At 47.6% G+C, this 25,863-nt stretch overlaps 1 protein-coding gene across 6 annotated transcripts in view; it reads left to right on the forward strand.

Annotated features, from left to right (window-relative positions):
* The first annotated feature begins 5,338 nt into the window (after positions 1-5,338).
* The window catches only part of Myo18a (myosin XVIIIA), a 103,440-nt gene continuing 82,915 nt past the window's right edge, over positions 5,339-25,863 (forward strand). For 5 of the 6 annotated variants that reach the window (XM_035448311.1, XM_035448312.1, XM_035448309.1 and 2 more), the window contains exons 1-2: positions 5,339-5,485; positions 18,969-20,048. In XM_035448311.1, coding sequence (XP_035304202.1) covers positions 19,050-20,048 — 999 coding nt within the window. In that variant the 5' untranslated portion in view covers positions 5,339-5,485; positions 18,969-19,049. Of the gene's footprint in view, positions 5,486-18,968; positions 20,049-25,863 lie in introns of those variants that run through there. The other variant, XM_027426639.1, reaches the window with a different exon arrangement.

Genomic DNA, 25,863 nt, shown 5'->3' on the forward strand with positions numbered 1-25,863 from the left:
CAGGAGAGATAGCTCAGTGGTTGGGAGCACTGGCTACTCTTCCAGAGGTCCTGAGTTCAATTCCCTGCAACCACATGGTGGCTCACAACCATCTAATAATGAGATCTGGTGCCTTCTTATGGCCTGCAGGGATACATGCAGGCAGAACACTGTATAGGTAATAAATAAATCTTAAAAAAAAAAAAAAAAGCCGTGTGCCACACACCCAGCTATTTTGTGGTGTGTGTGTGTGTGTGTGTGTGTGTGTGTGTGTGTGTGTGTGTGTGTGTGTCCATCTGTCTGTCTGTTTTAGCTGAGGCTTACTTTTAGCTGTCTTACTCAGGCTGGTTTGAACTTGCAATAATCCTTCTGTTTCTACCTCCCAAAAGCTGAACTTACAAGCATGTCCCACTACACCCAGCTTCACCTATTCTCTCTCTCTCTCTCTCTCTCTCTCTCTCTCTCTCTCTCTCTCTCTCGCTTTGTAGACCAGGATGGCCTCAAACTCACAGAGATCTACCTGCCTCTGCCTCCTGAGTGCTGGGATTAAAGGTCACCTAGGTTACCACCCAGCTTTCACCTGTGTTCTTAAAGCAAACACAGAAATGTGAGGCCTGAGGAGATAGCTCAGTGGTTAAGAGCACTGGTTGATCTTCCAGAGGACCTGGGTTTGATTCCCTGAACCCACATGGCAGCTCACAACCATCCAGTTCCAAGGGATATGACATATTCTTCTGGCCTCTGTGGGTACTACAAGCACTTGGTGCACAGACAAACACACAGGCCAAACACCCATAAACATAACATAAAGTAATAATAATAAAGAAATGTAAAAATTGAATCTCTTAGCCGGGCAGCAGTGGTGGCTCAAGCTTTTAATCCCAGCACTTGGGAGGCAGAGGCTGGAGGATCTCTGTGAGTTTGAGACCAGCCTGGTCTACAAGAGCTAGTTCTAGGACAGCCTCCAAAGCCACAGAGAAACCTGTGTCAAAAATAAATAATCAAAAAACCCAAACAAACAAAAAAGGAATCTCTTGATTTGCAAGGTTTTGTTGTTGTTTAAATCCACTCTCATCATTTAGGAGGCTGCTCTCAAACTCCTGGGCTTGAGGAATGTTCCTCCTGCCTCCCAAATATCCAGGGCTACAGGCCCCCCACCTAGGTCTTTCTGGAGGAATATAGCATGGTGTCTGGTCTCCTAAGCTTCACACTAACTCTCTGAAGTCCTCACCCCATTACAGGTGAGGGGATAGAGGTCCAGAGAGATTACTAATAGCTAACGTTTTCTAACCACGTACCACATTTCAAGTCCTGGGCTAATTGCTTTAAGTGAATTTGTTCATTTAATCTTCTCCCAGCCTTCAGAGCAGAGCTAAGCACTATTATTATCCCCATTTTATAGATGAGGAAATTGAGGTTTAGAGAGGGCAAGGAACTTGCTGGCATCTGGTAGAGTCAAGGATCCTCTCTGTGTGGCCCTAAACCCCAGGTGCTATTTGCTGAAAACCCCTAGGATGCAATTCACCTCAGCAGTTCTGAGCAAGAGGTCTGATCTGCTACTTGTTAGAGCCATGGCCTTGGGGGTGGGGTGGCTTGGCTTTCTAAAGCTTGGTTTCTAAGCCATGAAATGGAAATAATGACAGGGTAATTGTGGAGATTTAATGAGACAGTTCTATCTAGGAGTCAGTGTGGTGTCTGAGCCATACTAAGGGGTCAACTGATGTAAATAAGGGTTTTTTTTTTTTAAGATTTTATTTATTTATTATGTATACAACATTCTGCTTCCATGTATATCTGCACACCAGAAGAGGGCACAAGATCTCATAACGGATGGTTGTGAGCCACCATGTGGTTGCTGAGAATTGAACTTAGGACCTCTGGAAGAGCAGTCGGTGCTCTTAACCTCTGAGCCATCTCTCCAGCCCAAGTAAGGGTTTTTTAATCCCCTTACTTGTTTCTCACTTCTCCTGCCAAAGTCAGATTACCTTAGGAGTTTAGGAAAAGTCTATAAAAAAAAAAAAAGATGGGTGCCGGGCAGTGGTGGCGCACGCCTTTAATCCCAGCACAGAGAAACCCTGTCTCAAAAAACCCCCCCCCCAAAAAAAAAAAAGAAGAAGAAGATGGGGGCAGGGGCTAGAGAGATGGCTAAGAGGTGAAGAGCATTGGCTGCTTTTCCAGAGGTCCTGAGTTCAATTCCCAGCAACCACATAGTGGCTCACAACCATCTATAATGAGATCTAATGCCCTCTCTGCCATGCAGACATACATACAGGCAGAACACTGTATACATAATAAATAAATAAATCTTAAAAACAAAAACAATATGGGTATGGTGGCCATGTCTGTAATCTTAGTACTCTAGAAGCTGAGGGAGGAGATTCACTGTGAGTTTTAGGCCAACCTGGGCTGTATAAGTGAGTTGCAGATCATTCAGAGCGATATAGCAGGACCCTGTCACAAAAACAAAGAAGCAAACAAAACAAAAGAACAAGGCTAGAGTATAGCCCAGTTTCTTGATGCACAAAATTCTGGTGTGATCTCAATCCAGTTTCCCATAGTGACCCATGTGAGTAACCTAGCATTTGGGAAGCAGAGACAAGGAAGATCAGAAGTTCAAGGCCAGCCCAGGCTTATTAGATTGTGTCTCAATAACAATTATTAGAGAACTAGCCCCTGGATTATTTTATGGGGACATCCCTCTGGTATTTTTTTCTTAGGAGAGAGCTGTTTTACTTTTACTTCCATTTATATCCAAGACAAAACGGTGGCATACATCTTTAACCCCAGAACTCAGGAGGCAGAGGCAGCAGGTCTGAATTTGAGGCCAGCCTGGTCTACATGGAGTTCCAGGCCAGCCAGAGCGGCATACTGAGACCCTGTCTCAAACCAAAACCAAAATCCAAAAACACAAATTCAAACAAACAATCCTCACAGTTTGACATTTATGGCAAAATTGAGTGGAAAGTACAGAGAGGATTTTTTGTTGTTGTTTTTGTTTCTTCCAAAACATGGCTTCTCCATGCAGCACTGGCTGTCCTAGAATTTGCTCTGTAGACCAGGCAGGCCTCGAACTCAGAGATCCACCTGCCTCTGCCTCCTGAGTGTTGGGATTAAAGGTGTGCACTCAGCTAAGTATAGACAGTTTTATACACTCCCTTTTCCTTCATCATTCTGCACTATCAACACCATACATCAGAGCCACACACTTGTCACAATCAGTGAATCACAATCACCCAGAGTCTATAGCACACATTAGGTCAACTTCTGTTGTGTTTGGGGGACAGGGTCTTCCATACCCAGGCTGACTTTGAATGTGCCTGGAACTACAGGCACATAGCACTATACCCAGATGTCATTTGTTTTATTTTATTTTGTTTTTTGAGACAGCGTTTCTCTTTGTAGCCTTGGCCCTGAATTGATCGAGATCCTTTTGCCTCTGCCTCTGCTGGGATTAAAGGCATGCACCACCACCTTCCGGCTTCCCAGATGTCTTAATTAGGGTTTCTATTGCTGTGATGAAACATCATGACCAAAAGCAAATTGGGGAGGAAAGGGTTATTTCTGCTTGCACGTTCACATCACTGTTCATCATCAAAGGAAGTCAGGACAGGAACTCAAACAGTGTAAGAACCTGGATGCAGGAGCTATGCAGAGGTTACAGAGGAGTGCTGCTTACTGGCTTGCTGCCCATGGCTTGCTCAACCTGCTTTTTTTATAGAACCCAGGACCACCTGTTCAGGGGTGGACACATGCACAATATCTGGGTCTTCCCCATCAATCACTAATTAAGAAAATGCCCGCCGGGTGTTGGTGGTGCACACCTTTAACCCCAGCACTCAGGAGGCAGAGGCAGGCGGATCTCTGTGAGTTCGAGGCCAGCCTGGTCTCCAGAGCGAGTGCCAGGACAGGCTCCAAAGCTACACAGAGAAAAACCCCTGTCTCGAAAAACAAAAACAAAAACAAACAAACAAACAAAAGAAAGTGCCCTACAGGCTTGCCCAAAGCTGGATCTTATGGAGACATTTTCTCAACTGAAGTTCCCTCTTCTCAGATGACTTTAGCACAGGCTAACCTTAAATATCAAGTCAACATAAAACTCTCCAGCACACCAGCTGAAGTTCATTGTGGGTGATATACTATCTATAGATTTCCAAAAATGTGTCATGACAGTGTTCACTGATGTAGTATCATACAGAATAGTTTTACCACCCTAAAAAAAATCCAGTCCTCTGCCCTTCAGTCCATCCCTCCAGCCTGCTCCTGACACCACCAATCTTTCTTCATCTCTACAGGAAGTTCACTAGCTCTGCCTTTTCCAGAACAACATATAATTGGGATCACATAGTATGTAGTCTTTTCCAACTGGCTTCTTTCACCTACTAATATGGAGTAAGGGTCTTCTGTATCTTTCCATGGCTTAGTTGCTCATTTCTCTTTGGCACTGAATGTTTTGTTGTCTAGATGTACTATATACTTTACTGATTTATCTACCTGCTGAAGAGATCCTGCTCCCTTCCGTGTTTTGGCGATTATGAATGAAGCTGTTAGAAAGTCGTGTGCAGGATTTTGTGTGCACATGATTTCTTTTCTTTTTTGGGGGGATGGGAGGGGGCAGTTCGAGACAGGGTTTCTCTGTGGCTTTGGAGGCTGTCTTGGAACTAGTTCTTGTAGATCAGGCTGGTCTCGAACTCACAGAGATCCGCCTGTCTCTGCCTCCCGAGTGTTGGGATTAAAGGCTTGCGCCACCACCCATGTCTCGAAAAACCAAAACAAATAAATTAAGTACATTAAATAAATACGTCTTTCAAAGTAGTGTGTCACCACCATCAGTTGGTGTTTGAAATTGTCGTTCTCCTCCTCTCCCATGGCTAGGGTCTGGACTTGGGGTTTGTGTGTGCTAGACTAAGCCATTGAGAGCCTGTTTCCACCTTGGGGTATAGCTTTGGAAGTGCCCCCTTGAATTTAGCCAGTTGACACCATCCAGCAGGAACTTGTGTGTACCTCTGCAGAGCCACTCTGGGAAGCAGCAGCCACCATGACTCAATTACAATCTTTGAACAGCTCTATGCTGATCAAGCTCATGAATGTTCAGTGCCTGCCTCGGGCAGAACTTCACACGTTTAGCACGTCCCTCTGGTGTCTTCCCTGGACAGTGCAGCTCAACACCTTTCAGACATGCACTCAGCCTGCAGCGGCTAGAGCGGACAAAATCTCCAGGCAATGCCTCTCGGAGGCGGCCTCCGGGGACTCGGAGTCCATCGCGGAGAATCTTTGGGCAGCGCCGGGCGCCCCCTTGGCTCAGGTCTGGCGGCGCGCCCGGGCCTAAGGCCGGCGGGTGCCTATCCCTCCAGCCGCCAGCAGGGGGCGCCCTTCTGTCCGCTCAGCTCGCGCGGGCGCGGGGGGCGGCGCTGCGCTGCGCCGTGCTGCGCTCCAGCCGGGACCCGGCCGGGGCCGCTGGATGCCGCGTCTCCGCTCCTGCTGCCTGCCGGGCTGGCTCCGGCGGCCGGTGAGTGCGGGGTAGTCCCGTGGTGGTGAGCCGGGCCCGGGAGGGTGGCGCGGTGGTCTCGGGCCGGTCGGCGGGGCCCGCGAGCTCCTGCTCCTCCCCTGTCCCCTGGAAGCGGCGGCCCCGGACTCTAGGCTCTGTCCCTGGCGGCGCCGCGGGGCTGGACAGCCCGGGTGGGGGCCGATCCGGAGCGGCGGGCAGGGAAAGCGCGGGGCCCTTGCTGGCAGGCTGGGCGCCGGAGGCAGGATAGGGTGGCCTTCGGCTTGGGAGGGACTGGAAGATTAGAGGATCCAGGTGGCCCAGAGCTGCGGGATGGGGCTGCAGCCTCGGGACTGGGTCGGGGGGCATCTCTGGGCTAGGCCCGAGACCCCCAAATGAAGCGGGCGGGTGAGGCACTGAGGAAGACAGCGAGGAAAGCGAGCACCTCCGCCGAGTCCTTTATCCCTGCCAGCGGCCTTCACCCTTTCACTGCCAGGCCGACAGCGGGCTCCTCTCTAAGGAGCAGCTGCTAGACAGCTGGCAAAACAATGGAGACCCCGCTTCCCGGGCCCCCTCCTCTTGGGACAGATGATGAGGGCGGGTGAGCGAATGTCAGGCTGGGGGATTAGCAGTGTAGGCTGCCCGGCTAACTGGTTGCCCACTTCACCTTTCCCTGTAGGGGGTGGGGTTGTGTGGGAAGGTAGGGCAGCCTGCTCCAGGCCTCTGGGAGAGAGCACCGACGCCCCGCCCTGCGAACCTGCCATGCCGGTTGTTTCGCCAATGGAAGGGGAGGTAGCCGGGTCAGATGCCCCCGCCCTTCCCTGTGCTAGGGAACCAACACAGGTTGGTACCCAGCGTGACCCAAGGAGTGGGTCACACTCCTGGAAGAGATAAGGCCTTCCGGGACACACCACAGGTTGGGGTTTTGTTGTGGGGGTGTCGTCCTGTGGCAAGGCACATGTGTCCTACTGATCAGTTGGAAAGACTGCTGCCAGAATGAGCTAGAGAGATGGCTGGAGGTGGGACGGGAGGACAGCCAACTTATTTTTGTACTCCTTTTGCCTGGTCTTTTAGCCAACAAGGCATGTGTTTGTCGGCCTCATAGTGTGTGGAGAGGTCAGGGAGACATTTCCTGGAAGGGGCTCTCATGCAGCGCCTTCCTGTCCTCAGGTAGTCCTCCAAATAATAGAATCCTCCCTTCATCTAATGCCCTGGGCTTGTTTGCATAGGCTGACTTTGCCTCTCTGTGTCCCTGCCATATCTGGCCGAAGAGACTCTGAGAGCGCCCCTGTAACAGTTGAGCGAATGCACTGCGGGCATACTGGGGAGAAGGTTGTTATCCCCAGTACTAAGAGCAGGGCCACTCTAGCAGGGTGATGAATCTAGAGGACGCTGATTTAGGCTGCCTTGGCTTTCGCTCACCAAATCTGGAGCCTTTTTCTTGAGCAGGTTGGTGTCCTGTTGCCATGGCAATAGGCCTGGCTAAACTGTGCATCCCCCATTTCTGGTTCTGGGGCTACTTTCTATTTGGGGATATTGAAAGTTGCTCTCCTGATGTCTCAGGCTTCCTGACAGGCCTTGTAGGGTCTTTGTCAAAGGCCTGCCACCCCCCCCCCCCAAATCCTTTTGTAAGGAGGTTTTCCAGGAAGTATCTTCCTGGTTGCTGGACAAGACTTGGTTGGTTATATATAGCTTTGGGTGGAGGTGTGCTTGGCTATTGGGGATTGAGGATACTGGGAGTGGAGCCTCAATTCCAGGAAAACAATGGCTTTTGGGTGAGTTGCTGTGTTGCAGGCTTAGGGGACTGAGGAAGGCTTGTAGCCGAGGGAGTAGGAAGGTCACAGACTATGGACACTTCCTCTGAGAGCTTGTACTATGGATACTCAGCATGTGAGTGCCTCATTTGTTTGCTCTCTCCTGGCCTGGCTCAGGTCCCGGGTTGTGTGTCTGAAGACTTCTTCCTCAGAAGCCCTCATCACATGGATGGTGCCCTTCCTGACTCCAGGGCTGTCTGGGCTTATTGCCCAGATCCCCTTCAATAGCTTTGTTGGAGGCTGCTCATTGAAGGGGGCATGTGTCTTCAAAAATGGGGACAGAAAGTCTAGGGCTCCCCAGAAGCAGGTATCTGAAGGTGAACTGGGTGGGGCAGAACTGGGCTTTACGTGAAAAGGGAATCCACCCTGCTGGGGTGGAGCAGGGAGTTGGAACTCCGGAAGTCTTCATCCAGATTTAGTGTGTCAAAGGATTTCAGGGAAGCTGGGCTGTTCTTGCTGCTTCAAACCACCAATCTGTCCGTAGCCTCTGGAGTGGGCACCACAGACTAGAAACAGAACAACGTCTATGTGAGTGAGTCCTGGTGTACAGAGAGGGTAAAGCTGCCGGGGTGGGGATCCACTGTGTGCTTTGATTGACAGGGTCTCACTGGACTGAGGACCTGCTGAATGGAGTTTTAAAGTTGTGCTTGGCTTAGGTCCTGGATGCTCTAAGATCTGTACACCTCATCCTACCCCAGTCATCATTTTCTCCCCCCTCTACTGAGGTTTTTTTTTTAGTTCTTCTTCTTTTTTTTTTTTTTAACCATTTTCTGGGGTAGCCAGAATTAGAAGGTGCAGAGCAGTAGAGTTTGGAGCTAGAGTGGTAGGAATAGGTGGTGACTCTCCAGCTCCCCCACAACATCTCCCTCCTCTTTGTGGAAGTAAGAATTGTGTGGCTTATAAATGACATTTCTTTTTAGAATGCCTTGACATTTCTGTTTAGACAAACAGGGGTTTTAAGTTGTAGACTGAGGATTTTTACAGGGCTCAAACAGGGGTTTCTCTTTTTGCCAGGTATTCGACGATATATATATATATATATATGTATATGTATATGTATATGTATATGTATATGTATATGTATATACACATATATATATTTTTTCTTTTTCTTTCTGGTATTCAGAGAGATGTTGGTGTTGGGTTCAAGGTCACACAGCAAGTCAAGGTTACACAGCAAGTCGGAGGCAGAGAGGGAATCTGTATTTTGTAGTAGAGCAGAATTTCCCTCAGGCAGAGGTTTGAGGCCAAGTCAGTGCTGTCTGACCCTTGAAGATTTTACAGTTGGAAAACCTGAGGCTGGAGAGGAGATGCCACTTGCTCAGGGTCACACAGAAGGGGCAGGTGGCCTGCGGAGCAATGGCAGGGCTGGGCTGCAGGAAGGAGGCTCTGGAGGCTGAGGTGACACTTGGAGGAGGGCTGGGCTGCCGGCATTTTCCCGCCCTGGTCCTCCCGGGCCCGCAGCTTTTGCTTGTTGTGGAAGTGGTTCCGCAGTAGCAGGCGGCGCGGGGCTGCAGATACTGCTGTGTGGGCTGGCTGGCGAGGAAACGCCAAGGGCCGCGGGGCTACTGGGCTGCTCTGGGCGGGCTGGCTGATGTCATGTGAGAAGCGTGCACACCTGGAGCCAGATAAGCTCCGTGTGACCTGGCAATGAGTCACGAGGCGCTGCGGAGCTCAGCAGAAGCGGGCGCGGCGGGCGCAGGCCAGGTCAGCCTGCGCCACCCTGCAAGGCGCTGCACCGTCGCTGGCTGGCCTGGGGAGTGGGGCCTAGCCTGGAGGGAACCGCGGCTCCCGAGGTCAGAGGCCAAGGGAGAGAGGCCGGCCCCCTCGGGAAGGCATTTCCTTTGTGTTTATTTATGAGTGTGGGGTGGGATGGGGGCTGGGGGACTGATCTAAGGATCCATCTACAGCAGCTGAGTGAGGGCTTGGGGATGCTAATGATATAGTAGTTGCCATTTCCTGGGGTTTCTGCTTTGCCCGCCACAGGACGGTCCATTTAATTTTGTCCGAAAGCTACAGAACACCACTGAAAGTTTTTGAAGACAAGAAAGCGAGCCTTATACTGACCGTGGCAAATCCTGTTTACAGCTTTGATACTGGTGCATTGCTCACTACCTTGTCAAGACTAATAATCTTCGTTGTTTGAAATGACCACCCTCCCCATATCCAACTCTAGAGTCAGACCTTTTGTTTTGTTTTGTTTTTGGTGCAGTGCTGGCGATTCAAACCCAGGCCTGTCACAGGTGCCAGTCAAACGGCTAGCTCTGCAGAGCTGGTAAAGGCTTGTTCTGTTGATAGGTAGAGGGTTAAATGTTACATCAAAATACAATTTAACATGCATTTTTATGTTTTCTGTAGAAAATAAAGCATGCAGAAAAGTAGAAGAAAAGTTGCACAAAGACCCATTCCACTGAATTCCCTTGAGCACACACGCACACAAACCAGCGGACTGCTCACATTGTAACAACTTATAACATGGGACAGAAAAATGGCTCAGCTGGTAAAGGTACTTGCTGTCAAGCCCAATGATCTGAGTTCAGTTCCTGGGACCCACATAGTAGAAGGTGGGAACTCTCACAAGTTGTCCTCTTATATCCACAGTGGGTTCCATGGCCCATGAGCTCATATACACATAGATAAATAAAGTGTAATAAAAATTAAAAGCAGACATACACACACATATATATTATCATAACTGTTTTTAGCTGTTCTAAAATCTGTGTCTCCTTCTCAAGACATATTCCCCCCATGAACATGAAAATAAAATACATAATATACATTCACACACATACACACACAAAAAATTTTAGCAACTGGATGGTAGTAGTGCACACCTTTAATCCCAGCACACAGGAGGCAGAGGCAATTGGATCTCTTTGAGCTCTAGGCCAACCTGGTCTATAGAGTTAGTTCCAGTACAGGGTGGTTACACACAGAAACCCTGTCTGGAAAAACAAAACAAACACAGTAAGAGTTTAGCGACATGGGCCTGGGGAGATAACTCAGCTTTTCCAGAGGACCTGAGTTCAGTTCTCAGCACTCACGTGGTGGTTCACAACCTTCTGTAATCCCAGTTTTAGGGGATCCAGTGCCCTCCTGTATCTTCCATAGGTACTAGACTTGCAAGCAGTGCATATTAGTACGTACAAACCAAACACTGGTACACATTAAAAAAAGAAATCACCGTATATTATCGAACAACTTGTTTTGTTTTTTGTTTTTTTAATTTAACAGCATAGAATTTTTCCAGTCAGTATACACAAATGTGCCCCTCCCCCTTTTATTTCAGTCTGGGGAATTGAACCTAGGGCCATGGGCAAGCACTCTAACACTGAATAATACCCACAGCCCCTACCTCATTCTTTTAATAACTAACTAGCTATTTTATAATTTAGCAATTTCTCTAGTATACACATTTATGTTTATAGATTTGCTATTGTAAACAAACCCACAAAAGATTAGTTATATTTATTGTGTGAAACATTTATAGATGACCCACAATTAGAACTCAAAAGGCAGGGGCTGGAGAGATGGCTCTGTGGTTAAGAGCACTTGCTGCTCTTCCAGGGAACTCAAGTTCAGCTCATAACCACTTTTTTTTGTTGTTGTTTTGTTTTCTTTTTTGGTTTTTCAAGACAGGTTTCTCTGTGTAGCCTTGGCTGTCCCAAAACTTGCTCTGTAGACTAGGCTGGCCTTGAACTCACAGAGATACACCTGCCTCTGCCTCTGAGGGCTGGGATTAAAGGCATGTGCTGCTAGGGCCTAGATTCATAACCACTTGTAACAATAGCTCCAAGGGACTGGACACCCTCTTCTGGCTTTTTCATGTACCTGCACACACATGGAGTTACTTAAACACACACACACATAAACATAAAATTTTAAAATTGGACTGGTCAAAATGCATGTATATATGAAATTTCATAGGCACCACACACTTGCCCCACTAGAAAATTATGCCAGGGCTCACTCTCAGTGTACACTAAAATTGAATGATTCAAGAATTAGCATGGCTCCTGGCAAGGATCACATACACGTTCATGAAGCAGTTTCTGTCTGTCATCCGAATGCTACTCTCCCCCACCCCCAGGGTTTCTCTGTGTAGTCCTGGCTGTCCTGGAACTAACTAACTCTATAGATCAAGCTTTCCTCAAACTCAGAAATCTGCCTGCCCCTGCCTCCCAAATGCTGTGATTAAAGGCTTTCACCACCACTGATAGGTTAGCATACCAGTTCCAGTTCCTATTTTTATAATAAAAGTAGCCTGGCCTTTTTGATGCTCAAAAAGAAAGAAATGACTCAGCAGTAAGTGCTTCTAGGACTGTTGACCTGGGTTCTGAGTTTGATCCCTTGAGCCTACATAGTGGAAAGAGAGAAATGACTCCTACAAGTTGTCCTCTGACCTCCACCTGTGCACATCTGCTCCCACCCCTAGAATAAATAAATGTAATTAAAAACTTTTTAAAGAAATCATATCAGTTTGTACTTTTTTTGTTTGTTTGATTTTTGAGACAGGGTTTCTCTGTGTAGCTTTGGAGCCTGTCCTGGAACTCTCTCTATAGACCAGGCCAGCTTTGAACTCACAGAAATCCACCTGCCTCTGCCTCCCAGAGTGCTGGGATTAAAGGTGTGCGTGACCAATGCCTGGCCAGTTTGTACTTTCATCAACATATATGAGAGTCTGTTTCCCATGCCCTAATTCATATTGCTCTTGAAGCTTTTTGTTAACCTACTAAGCAAACAATACTATATGCTTGTATCACATGTCTGTGACTGTTATGGAAACTGAATTGCTGTTCTTGTTTGCTAGCCTTTCGTGGTTCTGCGTCCGTGAATTTCCTGTCTATATTCTCAGCAGTAGCTATGGAGGCCTGTGGACTCAAGCCATAGATCCATCTGGCTATGTGCTCACTGGCTTGCCTTCACACCTTTGGGCTTTACTGTCTATATACAAAGGTCTAAAGCCAGGCAGTGGTAGTGCATATCTTTAATCTCAGCACTCTGGAAGCAAAGGCAGTTGGATCTCTGTGAGTTCAAGGCCAGCCTGGTCTACAGAGTGAGTTCAGGATAGCCAGAGCTATACAGAGAACCCTATATAGAAACCTCAAAAAACTAAAACAAAACAAAAAACAGAGATCTAGACTTAGTCACATTTGTGCTGTTTTGTGCACTCTTCAGTATTATTTAAATGGCAAAGATTAGATTGGGAAGAGGAAGCTGGAGGCTCTCTTCAGGGTCATCCTTTGACTGTGTGCTGAGTTTGAGACCAGCTTGTCTCAACCTGTCCCTTCCAAAATAAAAATGTTTTGCCCAGTTAATGATAACAGATATCATTAACAGATAATGATATCTGTTAGATATCATTAATTAAAAATTAAAAAATTTGTGTTTGTGTGTGCATGTTTGGGGAAAGTGTACTATATGCTATGACATACATGTAGAGATTGGAGGAGAACTTTGTAGAGTTAATTCTTTTACTCTTAGAGCGGTTCAGTGAATAATTCAAGTCATCAGGCTTGCATTTCAGGTGGCAAGTGTTGGACTCTCTTGGTAGCCCTTTGGTACCATTCTTGAGAGCTTCCCATGTGGCTAGGTATTGTAAGAGTATCTATATGTACATATAATACATTAAGTGATATATGCACTTATTTCACTCCTTTTGTGGTAGGTACTGCTATCTTGTTCATTTTTCAGATGAGGAAGAGGAATTGTTCAGGGTCTCTAAGCAGCATAGATATTACATTTTTGTTCCTATGTCTTTATCTGACTTCTAAAGCCTGAGCTCTTTACTAGATTCATTTGCTTTTTTTTTTTTTTTTTTTTTTAAATTTATTTATTATGTATACAACATTCTGCTTCCATGTGTATCTGCACACCAGAAGAGGACACCAGATCTCATTACAGATGGTTGTGAGCCACCATGTGGTTGCTGGGAATTGAACTCAGGACCTCTGCTCTGGAAGAGCAGTCAGTGCTCTTAACCTCTGAGCCATCACTCCAGCCCCCCATTTGCTTTTTTATCATTTGTATTTAGTAGGCACTTGGTCCATTTTTTTCAACATCTTATCATAAAGATCAGCAAATATTCAGAAAAGTTAAAGAATTTTGCAGCTACCCTGCCTCCTAGATATTATAATTACTGTTTCTCATCTTATTTTGTCACATTTTTATCCCTTGTTCATTCATGAAGTTATGAAAAATTTGATACATCTCAAAGTAAATTACAGCTGTCAGTATGCCCCACTCCAAATCCCATAGCAAATATTCACTAACTGGAATTTGATATTTGTTTACAGTTTTTTTATTTTTATATTTTGAGACAGGGTCTCACAGTATCACCTTGACTCAGTCTGTAAACCAAGCTGACCTTGAACTTGTCCACTTGTCTTTACCTCCCAATTGCTGGGATCAATGCTCAGCAGTCTTCTCTCTCTCTCTCTCTCTCTCTCTCTCCCTCTCTCTCTCTCTCTCTCTCTCTCTCTCTCTCTCTCTCTCTCGTAAATATTTATGCCCAAACAAATACACTGATCTTACAGTGCACTATCTGATAACAGCTAACTAATCTGCAAACTTGTCAGCTCATACCTCTGTGAACATACATGGCTTGATCAGAAAGTCCCCTCACGGCTTTTCTCATATATTCCTGACCTCTAGTCTGGAAAGAAACTCTGACTACACTAGTCCCCAAGGATAACCATTGCCCTGGCCTTTCTCCCCATAGATTAGTTTTGCCCCCAATAAGTAGAATCCTACCAGCAGGTATAGTGTGTATGGTACATGCCTGTAAACCCTGCACTGGGAGCATCAGAAATTCAAGGCCATCCTCAGCTACACGGTGAGTTCACCCTGGGCTATGTGAGACCTTGTCTTGAAAAAGGAAAAAGAAAAAAACAATCAATTGGGTCGGTGGTGGTGCATGCCTTTAATACTAGCTCTTGGGGGTTAGAGGCAGGTTGATTTCTGAGTTCGAGGCCAGCCTGGTCTACAGAGTGAGTTCCAGGACAGCCTGGGCTACACAGAGAATCCCTGTCAAAACAAAATATGAGCAAACAATCATATTAATGTGTATGCTTTTGTCAATGGTTTCTTTCCTTCTTGTTTCAAATGTTTTTGAGATTCACGCTTGTTACATGAGTAGTGTTCAGTTTTAAGGATATGTATATTGTTTATTCTTGTGCTTTGGGCCAATGGAGGCACATTTGAGTTGAGTGACTTGCCTTCAAGAGGCTCCCTGTCCTAAAGTGATAAAGCAGCTGAGTTGATAGATTGTCCTTGGAACAGGAGGGTCAAGATAACTTAGTGACATACCTTTCCTCCAGTCAATATTAGGAAAAGCTTCCTGGTCTGGAGAGTTAGAGAAAGAAGTCAGGATGATTAGAAGGTTAAAGTCACTGGAAGAAAGGGAGAGGGCAAGAGAGGAAGGAGCCTGAGGGGGTGGGGTGGGAGAACTGGAACCAGAATGAGGATCTGGGAGGTGGTGACTTCAGAGCTGCTGAAGGTTTGTGTCTGAGGACAGTGGAGGTTGGCATGTCCAAGGACTCTGAAAAGGGTATGGAATCCAGCTCTTTTAGTGAGCTGAGCAAGGCTGAGGAGTACAGCAGCAGCTGCAGCTGCTCTGTAAATTTAGTTCTGGAGAGGGATGGTGTGGACAGTCAGGCAGTGGTAGACACATGGCTCAGGAGTGACCTGATCACACCAGGCCCGACCACATGGGGCTGGCTGTGGGGAAAGGCTGCCTTGTGAGCTGTACAGATAATAGTAGCAGGACAGGAGTGGTAAGCGGCTCACAGGGCAGCCTCTGAAGGCCCTGGGTTTGTGATGAGAGGAGTGTCTTTGACAGAAAGTTAATAGCTAACTGTGTCCACAAGGGACTTGGACTGTTGGAATTTTAGATCTGGAAGAGGTCTAGATCATTTAGTTCAACCTTGAGCAAAGTGACAGGCTCAAGGTCCCCTGGAGATCTGTGGCAAATCCAGGCCTAAATACAAGATCCTTAACAGTTTTAGTCAGAGCTGTCCCCTGTGGTGCTTACCTTCTGGTCCTGCCTGTTGGAGTGACAGTGAGGGACAAGCTAAGGATGAGAGAGAGGTTTACATGAAATTACTTCGAAGGGACTTTTCCAGTTCAAAGATTCTAGAATCTTGGGACTGTTGTCCGTTGATAGCACTCAGCTATCTAACCCCCAGCGAAGTCAGGATTGGGTAAGGACAGCATGGCTGACAGTTGGGTTTTCTGTGGTTGGGCAGTGGCTAGGATACTCTTGTTTGTTCCCTCTTAAGTCGCTAAGAGTTTTCCATTTGTTTTTATTTTCTTCTCCAGTTATACCAGAGTTATCATCTAAATCAGCCCTTTAGGGCAGTGTGGGTGGTAACCAGCCAAGATCCCATAGCCTGGAATAGTATGGATCTGTGCCTTATTCCATCAGCATTGGGAGGAGATATTCCCCCTAGAAAGTGCCGGCTGTCCCGAATTCCCACTGACCAAGAGTGCTCCTGAATGGTGCTTTTAGAGGTTTATGGTTCCTGTCTTCCAGCTTCTAGGGACTGTTAACTGGAACATTTAGAAGCAAAAAATTTCAGTTTTACCAAGGAGAAACTGAGGCTAGATGAATTGGAGAGATAGCTTAACTGGTAATGGGGCTTGCCTTGTAAGCAGGAAGACCTGAGTTCTTTTCCCAGGACTCATGTTAAAAAACAGAAAACAAAACAAATGAAAAACAAGTGGGGCATGGTGGTGGTACAGGTTGTAACCCTGTTGCTGGGAAGCAGAGACAGGTGTGTCCCTGGGATTCAGTGGCCTGCCAGCATAGCTGACTCTTCGAGCTCCAGGCTAGTGAAAGACCTGTCTGAGACTGGCCTCTGGTTTCCATATGCACACATACAACCACACATGTATGCACCAGTGTTCACACAGAGAAACTGCAGTCAGAGAGGGAAATGGGTTCTTGCTACAAGCTATAAGGAGTTAGCTAATGACCAAGCCAGATTTCTTACCCCTGTGAATACATTCTGTAGTGGTTTGCTTTCTTATTAATTAGCTAATTAATTAATTAATTAATTTTTGGTTTTTCAAGACAGGGTTTCTCTGTATTGTTTTGGGGGTCTGTCCTGGAACTCACTCTGTAGACCAGGCTGGCCTGGAACTCACAGAGATCCACCTGCCTCTGCCTCCCGGAGTGCTGGGATTAAAGGCATGCGCCACCAACGCCCAGCCTGGTTTGTGTTCTTTTGGTGTGATAAAGACTATGACCAAAAGCAGTTTGGGAAGGAAAGGTTTTCATAGTTGATCCTGAAGGGAAGTCAGGGCAAGAACTCCAGGCAGAAACTTGGAGGCAGGAACTGAGGTAGAGGCCATGGAGGAGTGCTGCTTACTGGCTTTTTCCTCTTAGCTGACTCAGCCTACTTATACCTCCTTGGACCTCCTGCTAGGTGTGGCCCACAGTGAGCTTGGCCCTCCCATATCAAACGTTAATCAAGCAAATGCCCTATAGGTTTATCTGATGGGGGCATTCTCTCAGTTGATTCTCCTCTTCCCAGATAACTCTAGCTTGTGTCAAGTTGATAAAAAACTAACCAGGATACATTCTATTGCTAGAGTTCTCTAGAGTTGTACTGGCCCCTCCAGCAGCCCTGGACTGGCCATCTGAAATGTAGTCTGTCTGAATTGAATTGTGCTCTAAATGTAAAGTCCATACCAGAACTCTATTTATTTTGAGACCAAAACAGAACCATTTATGGAAAATTGAATATAAAAATATCTCAATGTTTTTATGGAGATTATATGTTGAGATGACAACAGTTTGGATATATTATACCAGATGAAATAAATTAATAATCTTAAGCTTATCTAGTTTGTTTTTGAAACAAGGTTTCTATTTCCTGTCCAAATTTGCTTCAAATTTAAGATTCTGTCTCAGCCTTCCACCTGATTAGAATTATAGGTATGTGTTGCCCTGCCCAAATTCACCTATTTCTTTCTTTTTGTTACTTATTTTATGTGTATGGGTGTTTTGCTTGCATGTATGTGTGTATACCACATATGTGCCTGGTGCCCATGGAGATCAGAAATGGCCATTGGGTCTCCTGTAACTAATTGTAAGCTGCCATGTGTGTACTGGGATCAAACCTGGGTCTCCCTGAAAAGCATCCAGTGCTCTTAGCTGCTGAGCCATTTCTCCATACTCCTCATGTGTTCCTTTTTATCTTTTTAAATATGGCTAGTTTAAAAAAAAAAGATGTATATACATATATATGTGTTAATTTGGATTTTATTTCTTATAGATAGTACGGCTTTAGAAGGAAGATTTCAAGGAACCATATGGATCAGGGTCATTTGCAGAGGGAAAGCAATTAGGCAGTGCACGGGGCCATTGGGAGTTCCTCGTCTTAATGCCTTCCTGGGCATTGAACCTTGGTTGGGGGGAGTTGGTCCTTGTCAGTGGAATGGGGATACTGCAGGACTTTGCCTGGCTGTGGGGGTGGGGTAGAGAGAGGAAATGCCTGTCCAGGACCTGGCAATAGGCCATTACTGGAGGGGGGGAGCTCATAGATCCTCTGTCTGGAATTCAGAGGGGAGGTTTTCATGGAGAGAGAAAAATTACAGTTAATTTCTAATTAGATTGCATGGCCTACTTCTATTTTGTTTTCCCTGCTGGAGCTCCAACCCTACCAGGTTTCCTAAGTCCTGCCCCCATTTGGGTATGCATGAGAGTGGGGGTAGTTGGGGCCATAGGTGCTCACATCCTGGAGCTGGATCTTTCTCTTGGGCCACCACAACTTTCTTCCCTCGGCTATATTTAGGTGTTGGTCTAGGGAAAAGGATGTGAGTTTCTCAGGATCCTGTTTATCTAGCTGACCCCACCCCACCCCCACCCCACAACTGTCTGTCCTGTGTGTGCAGTCTGGGATTTCCCCTTCCTTCCCTCCCTGCTTTTCCTTGGGCACCCAGGGACACAGTAGCATTGCCACTTACTACATGGACAACACCTAACATATCCTTAACTTCCTAAGAGTATTGTTTCTCATTTGTGAAGCAGGCATGAAGACATATGCCTCGCAGGAGTGCTGCGAGGATTGGATAGGAGGGAGTGTGTGTGTGAAGTCCCGATGAGACATCAGATAATGCTGGGTCCCAGGTTCAGTGGCTAAAAGCTCTTGTTTTTGCAGAGCACCTGGATTCGGTTCCCAGCATCCACATGGAGGGGGTTCACAATGTCTGTAACTCCAGTACCAGGGATCCCACACCCTTCTTGTCTTCTGTGGCTCTAGGTACATATGTGGTGCAGGCGGGCAGGCAAAACACTCATAGAAATGAATATTGTTTTTAAAAGTTGCAGTCTTCATGGCTGCTGCTCGGGGGATACCAGGCATAGGAAAGAGCCCAGTCAAGTGGGATATCCATTGCTTCAGTGGACGTGTTTGTGGGGAGGTGATGTTGCAGAGACCCTTCTGTTTCCTTTTGTATTCTGTTCTTCATTTGGGCTCCAGGTTGCCATAGGGCTTTCTGTAGGCCAAGTCTCTCCAGGTTCACCTACACTTTGGTCTAAAGAGTGAAGTGAAGTTAGATAAAATTATGTAAATCAGAGTGACTGGTACATCATTAGCGCTCGATGAGGGGTGACTGTTTTATCAGCATCAGCTGCTTCTGTCTGAACTGGAAAAGACTGAATAGCTTTTCTCTATTTCTACTTGCAGCTGCAAGGTGGGGTCCAAAGACGCTGTGTTAACCATCCATAATCTGCTGGGGGTTCAACCCCTAAAAACAGCACACCCACCATGTTTAACCTCATGAAGAAAGATAAGGACAAAGATGGCGGGCGGAAGGAGAAGAAGGAGAAAAAGGAGAAGAAGGAGCGGATGTCAGCCGCAGAACTGCGGAGCCTGGAAGAGATGAGCATGCGCCGAGGCTTCTTCAACCTGAACCGGTCCTCCAAGCGTGAATCCAAGACGCGCCTGGAAATCTCCAACCCCATCCCTATCAAGGTGGCCAGCAGCTCTGACCTGCACCTGACTGACATTGACTCCGACAGCAATCGGGGCAGCATCATCCTGGACTCAGGCCACCTAAGCACAGCCAGCTCCAGTGATGACCTCAAGGGTGAGGAAGGCAGCTTCCGGGGCTCTGTGCTGCAGCGCGCAGCCAAGTTCGGCTCACTGGCCAAACAGAACTCTCAGATGATTGTCAAACGTTTTTCCTTTTCCCAGCGGAGCAGGGACGAGAGTGCCTCAGAGACCTCCACCCCCTCAGAGCACTCTGCAGCCCCATCACCTCAGGTAGAGGTGAGGACGCTTGAGGGACAGCTAATGCAGCATCCTGGGCTAGGCATTCCTCGACCAGGACCACGGTCTCGAGTCCCTGAGCTGGTGACTAAAAGATTCCCAGCTGACCTACGTCTCCCCGCTGTGGTGCCCCCACCACCTCCTGCTCTCCGGGAGCTGTCGTTGCAACGGCGACCCACAGGAGACTTTGGCTTCTCGCTTAGGCGCACAACCATGCTGGACCGGGCCCCTGAGGGTCAGGCCTATCGACGGGTGGTTCACTTTGCTGAGCCAGGTGCAGGCACCAAGGACCTCGCCTTGGGGCTGGTGCCAGGAGATCGACTGGTGGAGATTAACGGACAGAATGTGGAGAATAAGTCCAGGGATGAAATTGTGGAGATGATCCGGCAGTCTGGGGACAGTGTGCGGCTCAAGGTACAGCCCATTCCTGAGCTTAGCGAGCTGAGCCGGAGCTGGCTGCGGACTGGCGAGGGACACCGCAGGGAGCCGGCTGATGTGAGTGCTTCCCTGGGTGTCAGGGGTGAGCAAGGGAGTGGGCATGTGAACATCTCTCCTTGGTGTACTTGAGTAGGCCGCTGAGGGTACCCAGGAGCGGTGAGCAGAACTTAGCAAGTGAGGAAATGCAAAGATAGGCCCATAGGGAGGCGCCACCCCAGGAGAGGGTGCCCTACACTAGATGCTCATTACAGTCACACTTTGTTCTTCGCTGCCTTGTCAAGATACTGAAGGCAACCCCCCAAAAGGTCACTGGGACAAAGCCCTCAGCAATTCAGCTAGGCCTCCTGGTCTGATGCTTCTCTCCAATATCCTTTTGGAGTGACGTGACTGAATTCAGCCTTATGACTTTACAAGGCCATTGGTTAAGATCAGCTTTTGCCTGAACTTCAGCCGCTTCCCTGGCACTATCAAGAGGAGTGAGATGCCGTGAGTAGTTGGGGAGGAAGTGTTCAGCTCCATCATATAGAGATAGCTTAGGGGCTTGGTGAGGGGCCACCATATTTCCTGAGCCCTAAATTGGAAGTTAACAGGTGCTACTTCCAAATCTGAGAGTATGTGAGCATCAAAGTATAGGAAGTTCAGCAAGGCGGTGGTGGCTCACCTTTAAACTCAGCACTTAGGAGGCAGAGGCAAGCAGATCTGTGATTTCGAGGCCAGCCTGGTCTATAGAGGGAGCTAGGACAGCCAAGGCTACACAGAGAAACCCTGTCTTGGGGGGGGGGTGGTTTGGAAGTCCATGTTGTTTAGATCTCAGAGGTGGAAACAATATGATAAATGACTTAAAATCATGGCTATCTGGGGGTATATTGCTGTCATGGTTACAGTTCTGGGGAGATGACTTCTGCCAGGGCTTTCCTTTCACCCTGAGTGAGGGAGGTGTTGAACAGCAGGTGAGATACCAGGAGTTGGGTCGGAAAGAACCTGTAAACCATGACTGTAGGTTAGATTTACCTACACTGCAGAAACAGTTTGCATCCTGAATGTCCCTGAGACCCACCCTCTGTGATCTCCATGAAAAACCCATGTGGAAGGCATGAGAGCAGACATTCAGAGCAAATGCATGGGTAGGTCTCAATGGAGCATCAAAACCTCTGACCTTGGGGATCTCTTGGTACAGGGAGAATGAAAGAATTTTAACAGTCCTGTGAGGACATGGTGTATGAAGGACAAGGTGGCCTTTAGTCATTGTTCTTATCCAGCTTTGTGTTTTAGGACTGTCCAGATCTATGCCCTGCAGCCTGAGCAGTGCATGACCTGCCTGGGACCTTTCAGCATTAAGTGACTAGCCAGATGTGCCAAAGTCAGAAAGGGAAGGAAGCAGGCAGAGGCAGAGCCCGGCTCCCATTGAGGGGGAGTAAGATGCTGGGGTTGATGGCTCCCGCTTGCAGTATTCTGGGCCCAGAGGCGGCTGAGAGAAGCAGGCCAGACTTCGGCAGACACACTGGATTTGTGTTTCATCAGGCCTTCCTTTATACTGGAGCTGGTTGGATTTAGGCAGCTTTGCAGAAGGGAGGTTAGTGGCTAGGAGGATGCAAATGTGTAATCCAGAGAGGAACCTGGAATTACTCGCTCTAGAGGTACACATTGAGGGCCAGATGGCTCTGTAGGTAAATGTACTTACCATTCATGCCTAACAGCTTTGAGTTTGGTTCCCTGGTCCAAGAGGAAAGAACCATCTTCTAAAAAGTGTCCTCTGACCTCCACATGCTTACCTGTACTCACACTAAAAATAATAAATAAGAAGAAAAAGAGGAGGCTAGAGAGATGGTGCAGCAGTTAGAAGCACTTGTTGCTCTTGCAGAAAACCCAGGTCTGGTTTCATGCACCCACATGGTAGCTTACTCCCAAATGTAATTCTAGTTTCAGGGGATCTGAATCCTATAGATGGAAGTTTCTGTCTGCCCTGTCCCACTGCTGTTTAGTCCCAAATAAATACACAGAGACTTATATTAATTATAAAGTGTTTGGCTGATGGCTCAGGCTTCTTATTGGCTAGCTCTCTCTTAATTATTAACCTATTTCTATTAATCTGTGTATCTCCACATGTTCTTGGCTTACCAGTGATGCCCAGCTCTCTTGCTTCCTTGGCAGCTACATGGCGTCTCCCTGACTCCACCCACAACCTTTCTGTATCTCTGGATTTCCTGCCAGGCTAAATCCTGCCTGTCCATTGGCCAAAACAGCTTTATTCATCAACCAATAAGAGAAACATATATTCACAGCATACAGAAGGGGATCCCTCATCAGAATCCTTCTGGCTCCCTGGGGCACCAGGAAAACTGAGGTGCATATACATACATGCAGGGAAAATGCTCCTACACCATATGCATAAAATAAAATAAATAAATCTTACAAAAAATAAGAAAGGCCAGGTGCCCTGGTGCATGCCTGTAATCTCCATGCACTTGGGACACAGAGGCAGGTGGATCTCTGTGAGTTTTAAGGCAGCTTTGTCTAGGACAGTCAAGGCTATGTAGAGAGACCCTGTCTCAAAAACAAAAGCAAACAACACACACACACATACATACATACACACACACACACACAGAGAGAGAGAGAGAGAGAGAGAGAGAGAGAGAGAGAGAGATACACATTGAGCATTTTCTCTGTGTTGTCCACCTAGCTACACTAAACTCAAGGGACTGTGATTTAAAGGGAGAAGTTAAAGGGAAGCATTTTATCTGAGAACCAAGGTTATAATATACTGCCATGCTTGTCTAGTTTCCCCTCTGCCAATACTGCTTTTAACAGATGGAATTTTCTTCTTTAAGCGTAAATCCCCCGGAGTATTGTTGCCAGCTCCCTGCCGAACCACAGCCAGGCCTCTGGGACCCTGAGCCTGGCATCCCAGATGCCACTGTGTTTATTCTTTATAGTTCAGGTATCTCACATTTCCCAGTCACTTTCTCTTCCCAGCTAGCTGCTGCTACCCCATCCCCAGGGAAGAGGATGATTTAGCTTGGAGGTACTGGTAGCATCCACCTTGCAGCTGGTATCCCTGAAGTCTGGCTTGCTCTGGCCCCCATGGGACAAGCCCAGCTGGTGCTCAGAGGACATCTTCCCCAGACTTTAGCCTAACAGATCTGACAGAGGACACCATAGGGGACCCCATGCCTATGCGACTTTGGAAGCAATGTAACAGCGCAATAAGACCCATGGGGCTGAAAGAATCTGTATACCTTCTCCCCATCGTGTTGTGGTGAGGATTTATGCACAAGAAGCAGGGAGAGCCCAGCTTCTTGACACAGACCCCAGGAGCTGAGTGGGGAGGCTTGCCAACTCTCCTGGGGCCCTCAGCTTATCTTCTCCTCTTCTGCTCATCATCTTGGCATTGGTTCCAACTCCACTTCCATGCCAAGAGTCTTTCCGCATCCTCAAGCCTGTGGGTGGGGTATCCTGATGACACTAGCTCCATGGGGACAGCTACTGGCAACCGCCCTGCCCATCAGGTCATCCGTCAACTGTGTCCACATGCTGCTTGTCTCCAGGGAAATCCGAGGGAGTTGACTAGCCATCTGTTCTCTCCCCCACACAGATCGGGGTCTGAGTCCTAGATTCTTTGTGGCCTGTTTTAAGGCCCCAGGGGAGAGACAACCTTTGGGATTCCCTCTCACAAGGTGTGTGCAGAATTTGCAAACGTTTTTCATCTGTCCTATAGCCATTAGATGAATGCCGTTCAAGGGGGTGAAGGGTAAACCAGAGTGTGAGAGAGACTTGGCCTAAGTGACAGAAATCACTCAGCAGGCCTGTGAGAAGCACCTAGTTCTCATACCGCTGTCACCTGTCCTTCTGTATAAACTATCCATTAAACAGACATCTGTTTGAGGAGCCGGACTTGGGTTTTGTCAGTTTCCAAACTTCTCTGAACCATTCACTCATTCCCTCAATAGCAGAGAAGTCTGACTAAGGGCCAGGCACAGTGCTGGACATGAAGGGGTTGGATGAGTAGAGCATGACCTTGAAGCACAGCCCTGATGCAGATGTCACAGCTGCTTATGCATAAGGCTGAGCATGTACACAGAAGGGTGGCAAGGAGGAAGTGGCCAAGTCTGACCCTAGGAAAGGTGGCAGTCAGCAGAGGCCACCTTAGTGGAAGTGACCCTTGATTCTATAAAAATGTATCTGTTGTCTCCTCCCTTCTAAAGGTTAGATTGGATAAGCGGTGACTCCCAGCAACTTTCCTCTAGGGATCTCTGGGAAAAGCAGAGACAGAGGCTAGCAGCTTAGCCCTGGGCGCTGTCCTCTGTGGGTTGTTAGAGAAGGTGAGCATGTGTATGTAGGAGGTGAGCCTGCTCATGTGAGACTTTGGGAAGTTAGTCTCAACATTGCCGCTGTCGCCACGCACCACCATCACCCCCACCTCCATCTCCACCACCATCACCCCCCACCACCACCCCCACTTCCATCTCCACCACCACCACCTCCTTCTCCACCCCCCCCACCACCTTTCCCAGTCTACTAAGCCACCCAAGGATGCAGCTTCCTCATTCATGCTCCCTAGTGCTTCCTCCTGGTACAGTTTTCTATCTAAGAGGATTCCCAGGCTTTTTTTTTTTTTTTTTTAACCTAAACTTTCTCTTTTAGATGGCCAGCAGTGGTGGGCTATCTCAGAGCATTGCTTAGCATGTGGGAAAGTTCTGGGTGTTATCCCAGCACTGAAATAAGAATAAATGAATAAACAAATAAACAAGTCAGCCGAAGGAAGGAAAGGCATAATGGGTGTTCCAGGTTTCTGTAGTGGAGACCAGAGGGAGACTGGCTAGTTAGAGTTGCCTATGTCTGGGAGAGGACACCAGAGTCCCTTTGGCTGTTGAGGAATTTCAAGACTCCTGGATGGAAATGGTATGAACCACATTAACCTTGTTATGGAGGCTCCAGGTGCCATCAGGAATGGGACCTGCAGGGTTCCAAGGACAGCCTGGAAATTGTGCGGCTTCCAGGGTCTTCAGGCCAGCTGCTGAGCACTAGTCTTGCTGAGGGTGGAGCTGCTGGGTGCTGCTTGGTTCAGACAGTGCTGCTGTTCCTAATTTTTCCCCCCAAATGATTCTTAGAGGAGTTTTGAGATTTTTGTTTGTTTGTTTGTTTTAAACAGGAAAGTTTTTATTTAATTTTTATGCCAAAGCTTCAGGCACCTCTGACATCAGAGTCTTACCACAGGAGAGCTCAAACTAAGTTCTTTTGGTAATGAAGGGCCAGTGGGCAGGCGTCAGAAGTGCAGGAAGAGTGAGTGGAAGGCCCTGGGAGTGCTTGGAGGTTCAGTCCTGGGTTGCTGGGCCCAGGAGCAGAGTAATGAGCGAGGCTAGTTCTATTCTGCCAGGTCTCCTTTCTCTGCCCTTAGAGACACCATTCTACTTCCTTGTAATAAAGGGCAGTCCCAGAGTGCTCTGGCCTCCCAGCCTGTGGGTGGTGGGCACAGTGCCTAGGCCACATTGAACAGAGTGTGGGTACATGCCCTGGTCAATGGTTGTTTTTGTAGGCGCAGCTTGGCATGGGGGCAGGGTCTTAAAAGTAGTTTGCCCTGAACCACCCAGGACACTGCCCTCTGCCCTGTGTTTCCTTCTAATCTCTTATTTACATTGAAATGGTTCTGGAAAATACCAGATAGGCAAGCACCCTGACTGGGGGTGGCTGGGGAGTGAGGTGAAGGGGGGTGTGTGTGGCTGGTGGGAACACAAGCATTTTAAAAATGCTGCAAATCTCTACAGCGTTTCCCAGAAACCACAAGCATGTACTCTGCCTGCCAGCAGGGTTCCCGCCACCCCACTGCACCAAGCAGCTAGATTCTCCTCATGAAGCCTGGAGTGTGGAAGTC

This window comes from Cricetulus griseus, chromosome 7 (genome assembly GCF_003668045.3).
Source record: "Cricetulus griseus strain 17A/GY chromosome 7, alternate assembly CriGri-PICRH-1.0, whole genome shotgun sequence".
In the NCBI taxonomy this organism is placed as follows: Eukaryota; Metazoa; Chordata; class Mammalia; order Rodentia; family Cricetidae; genus Cricetulus; species Cricetulus griseus.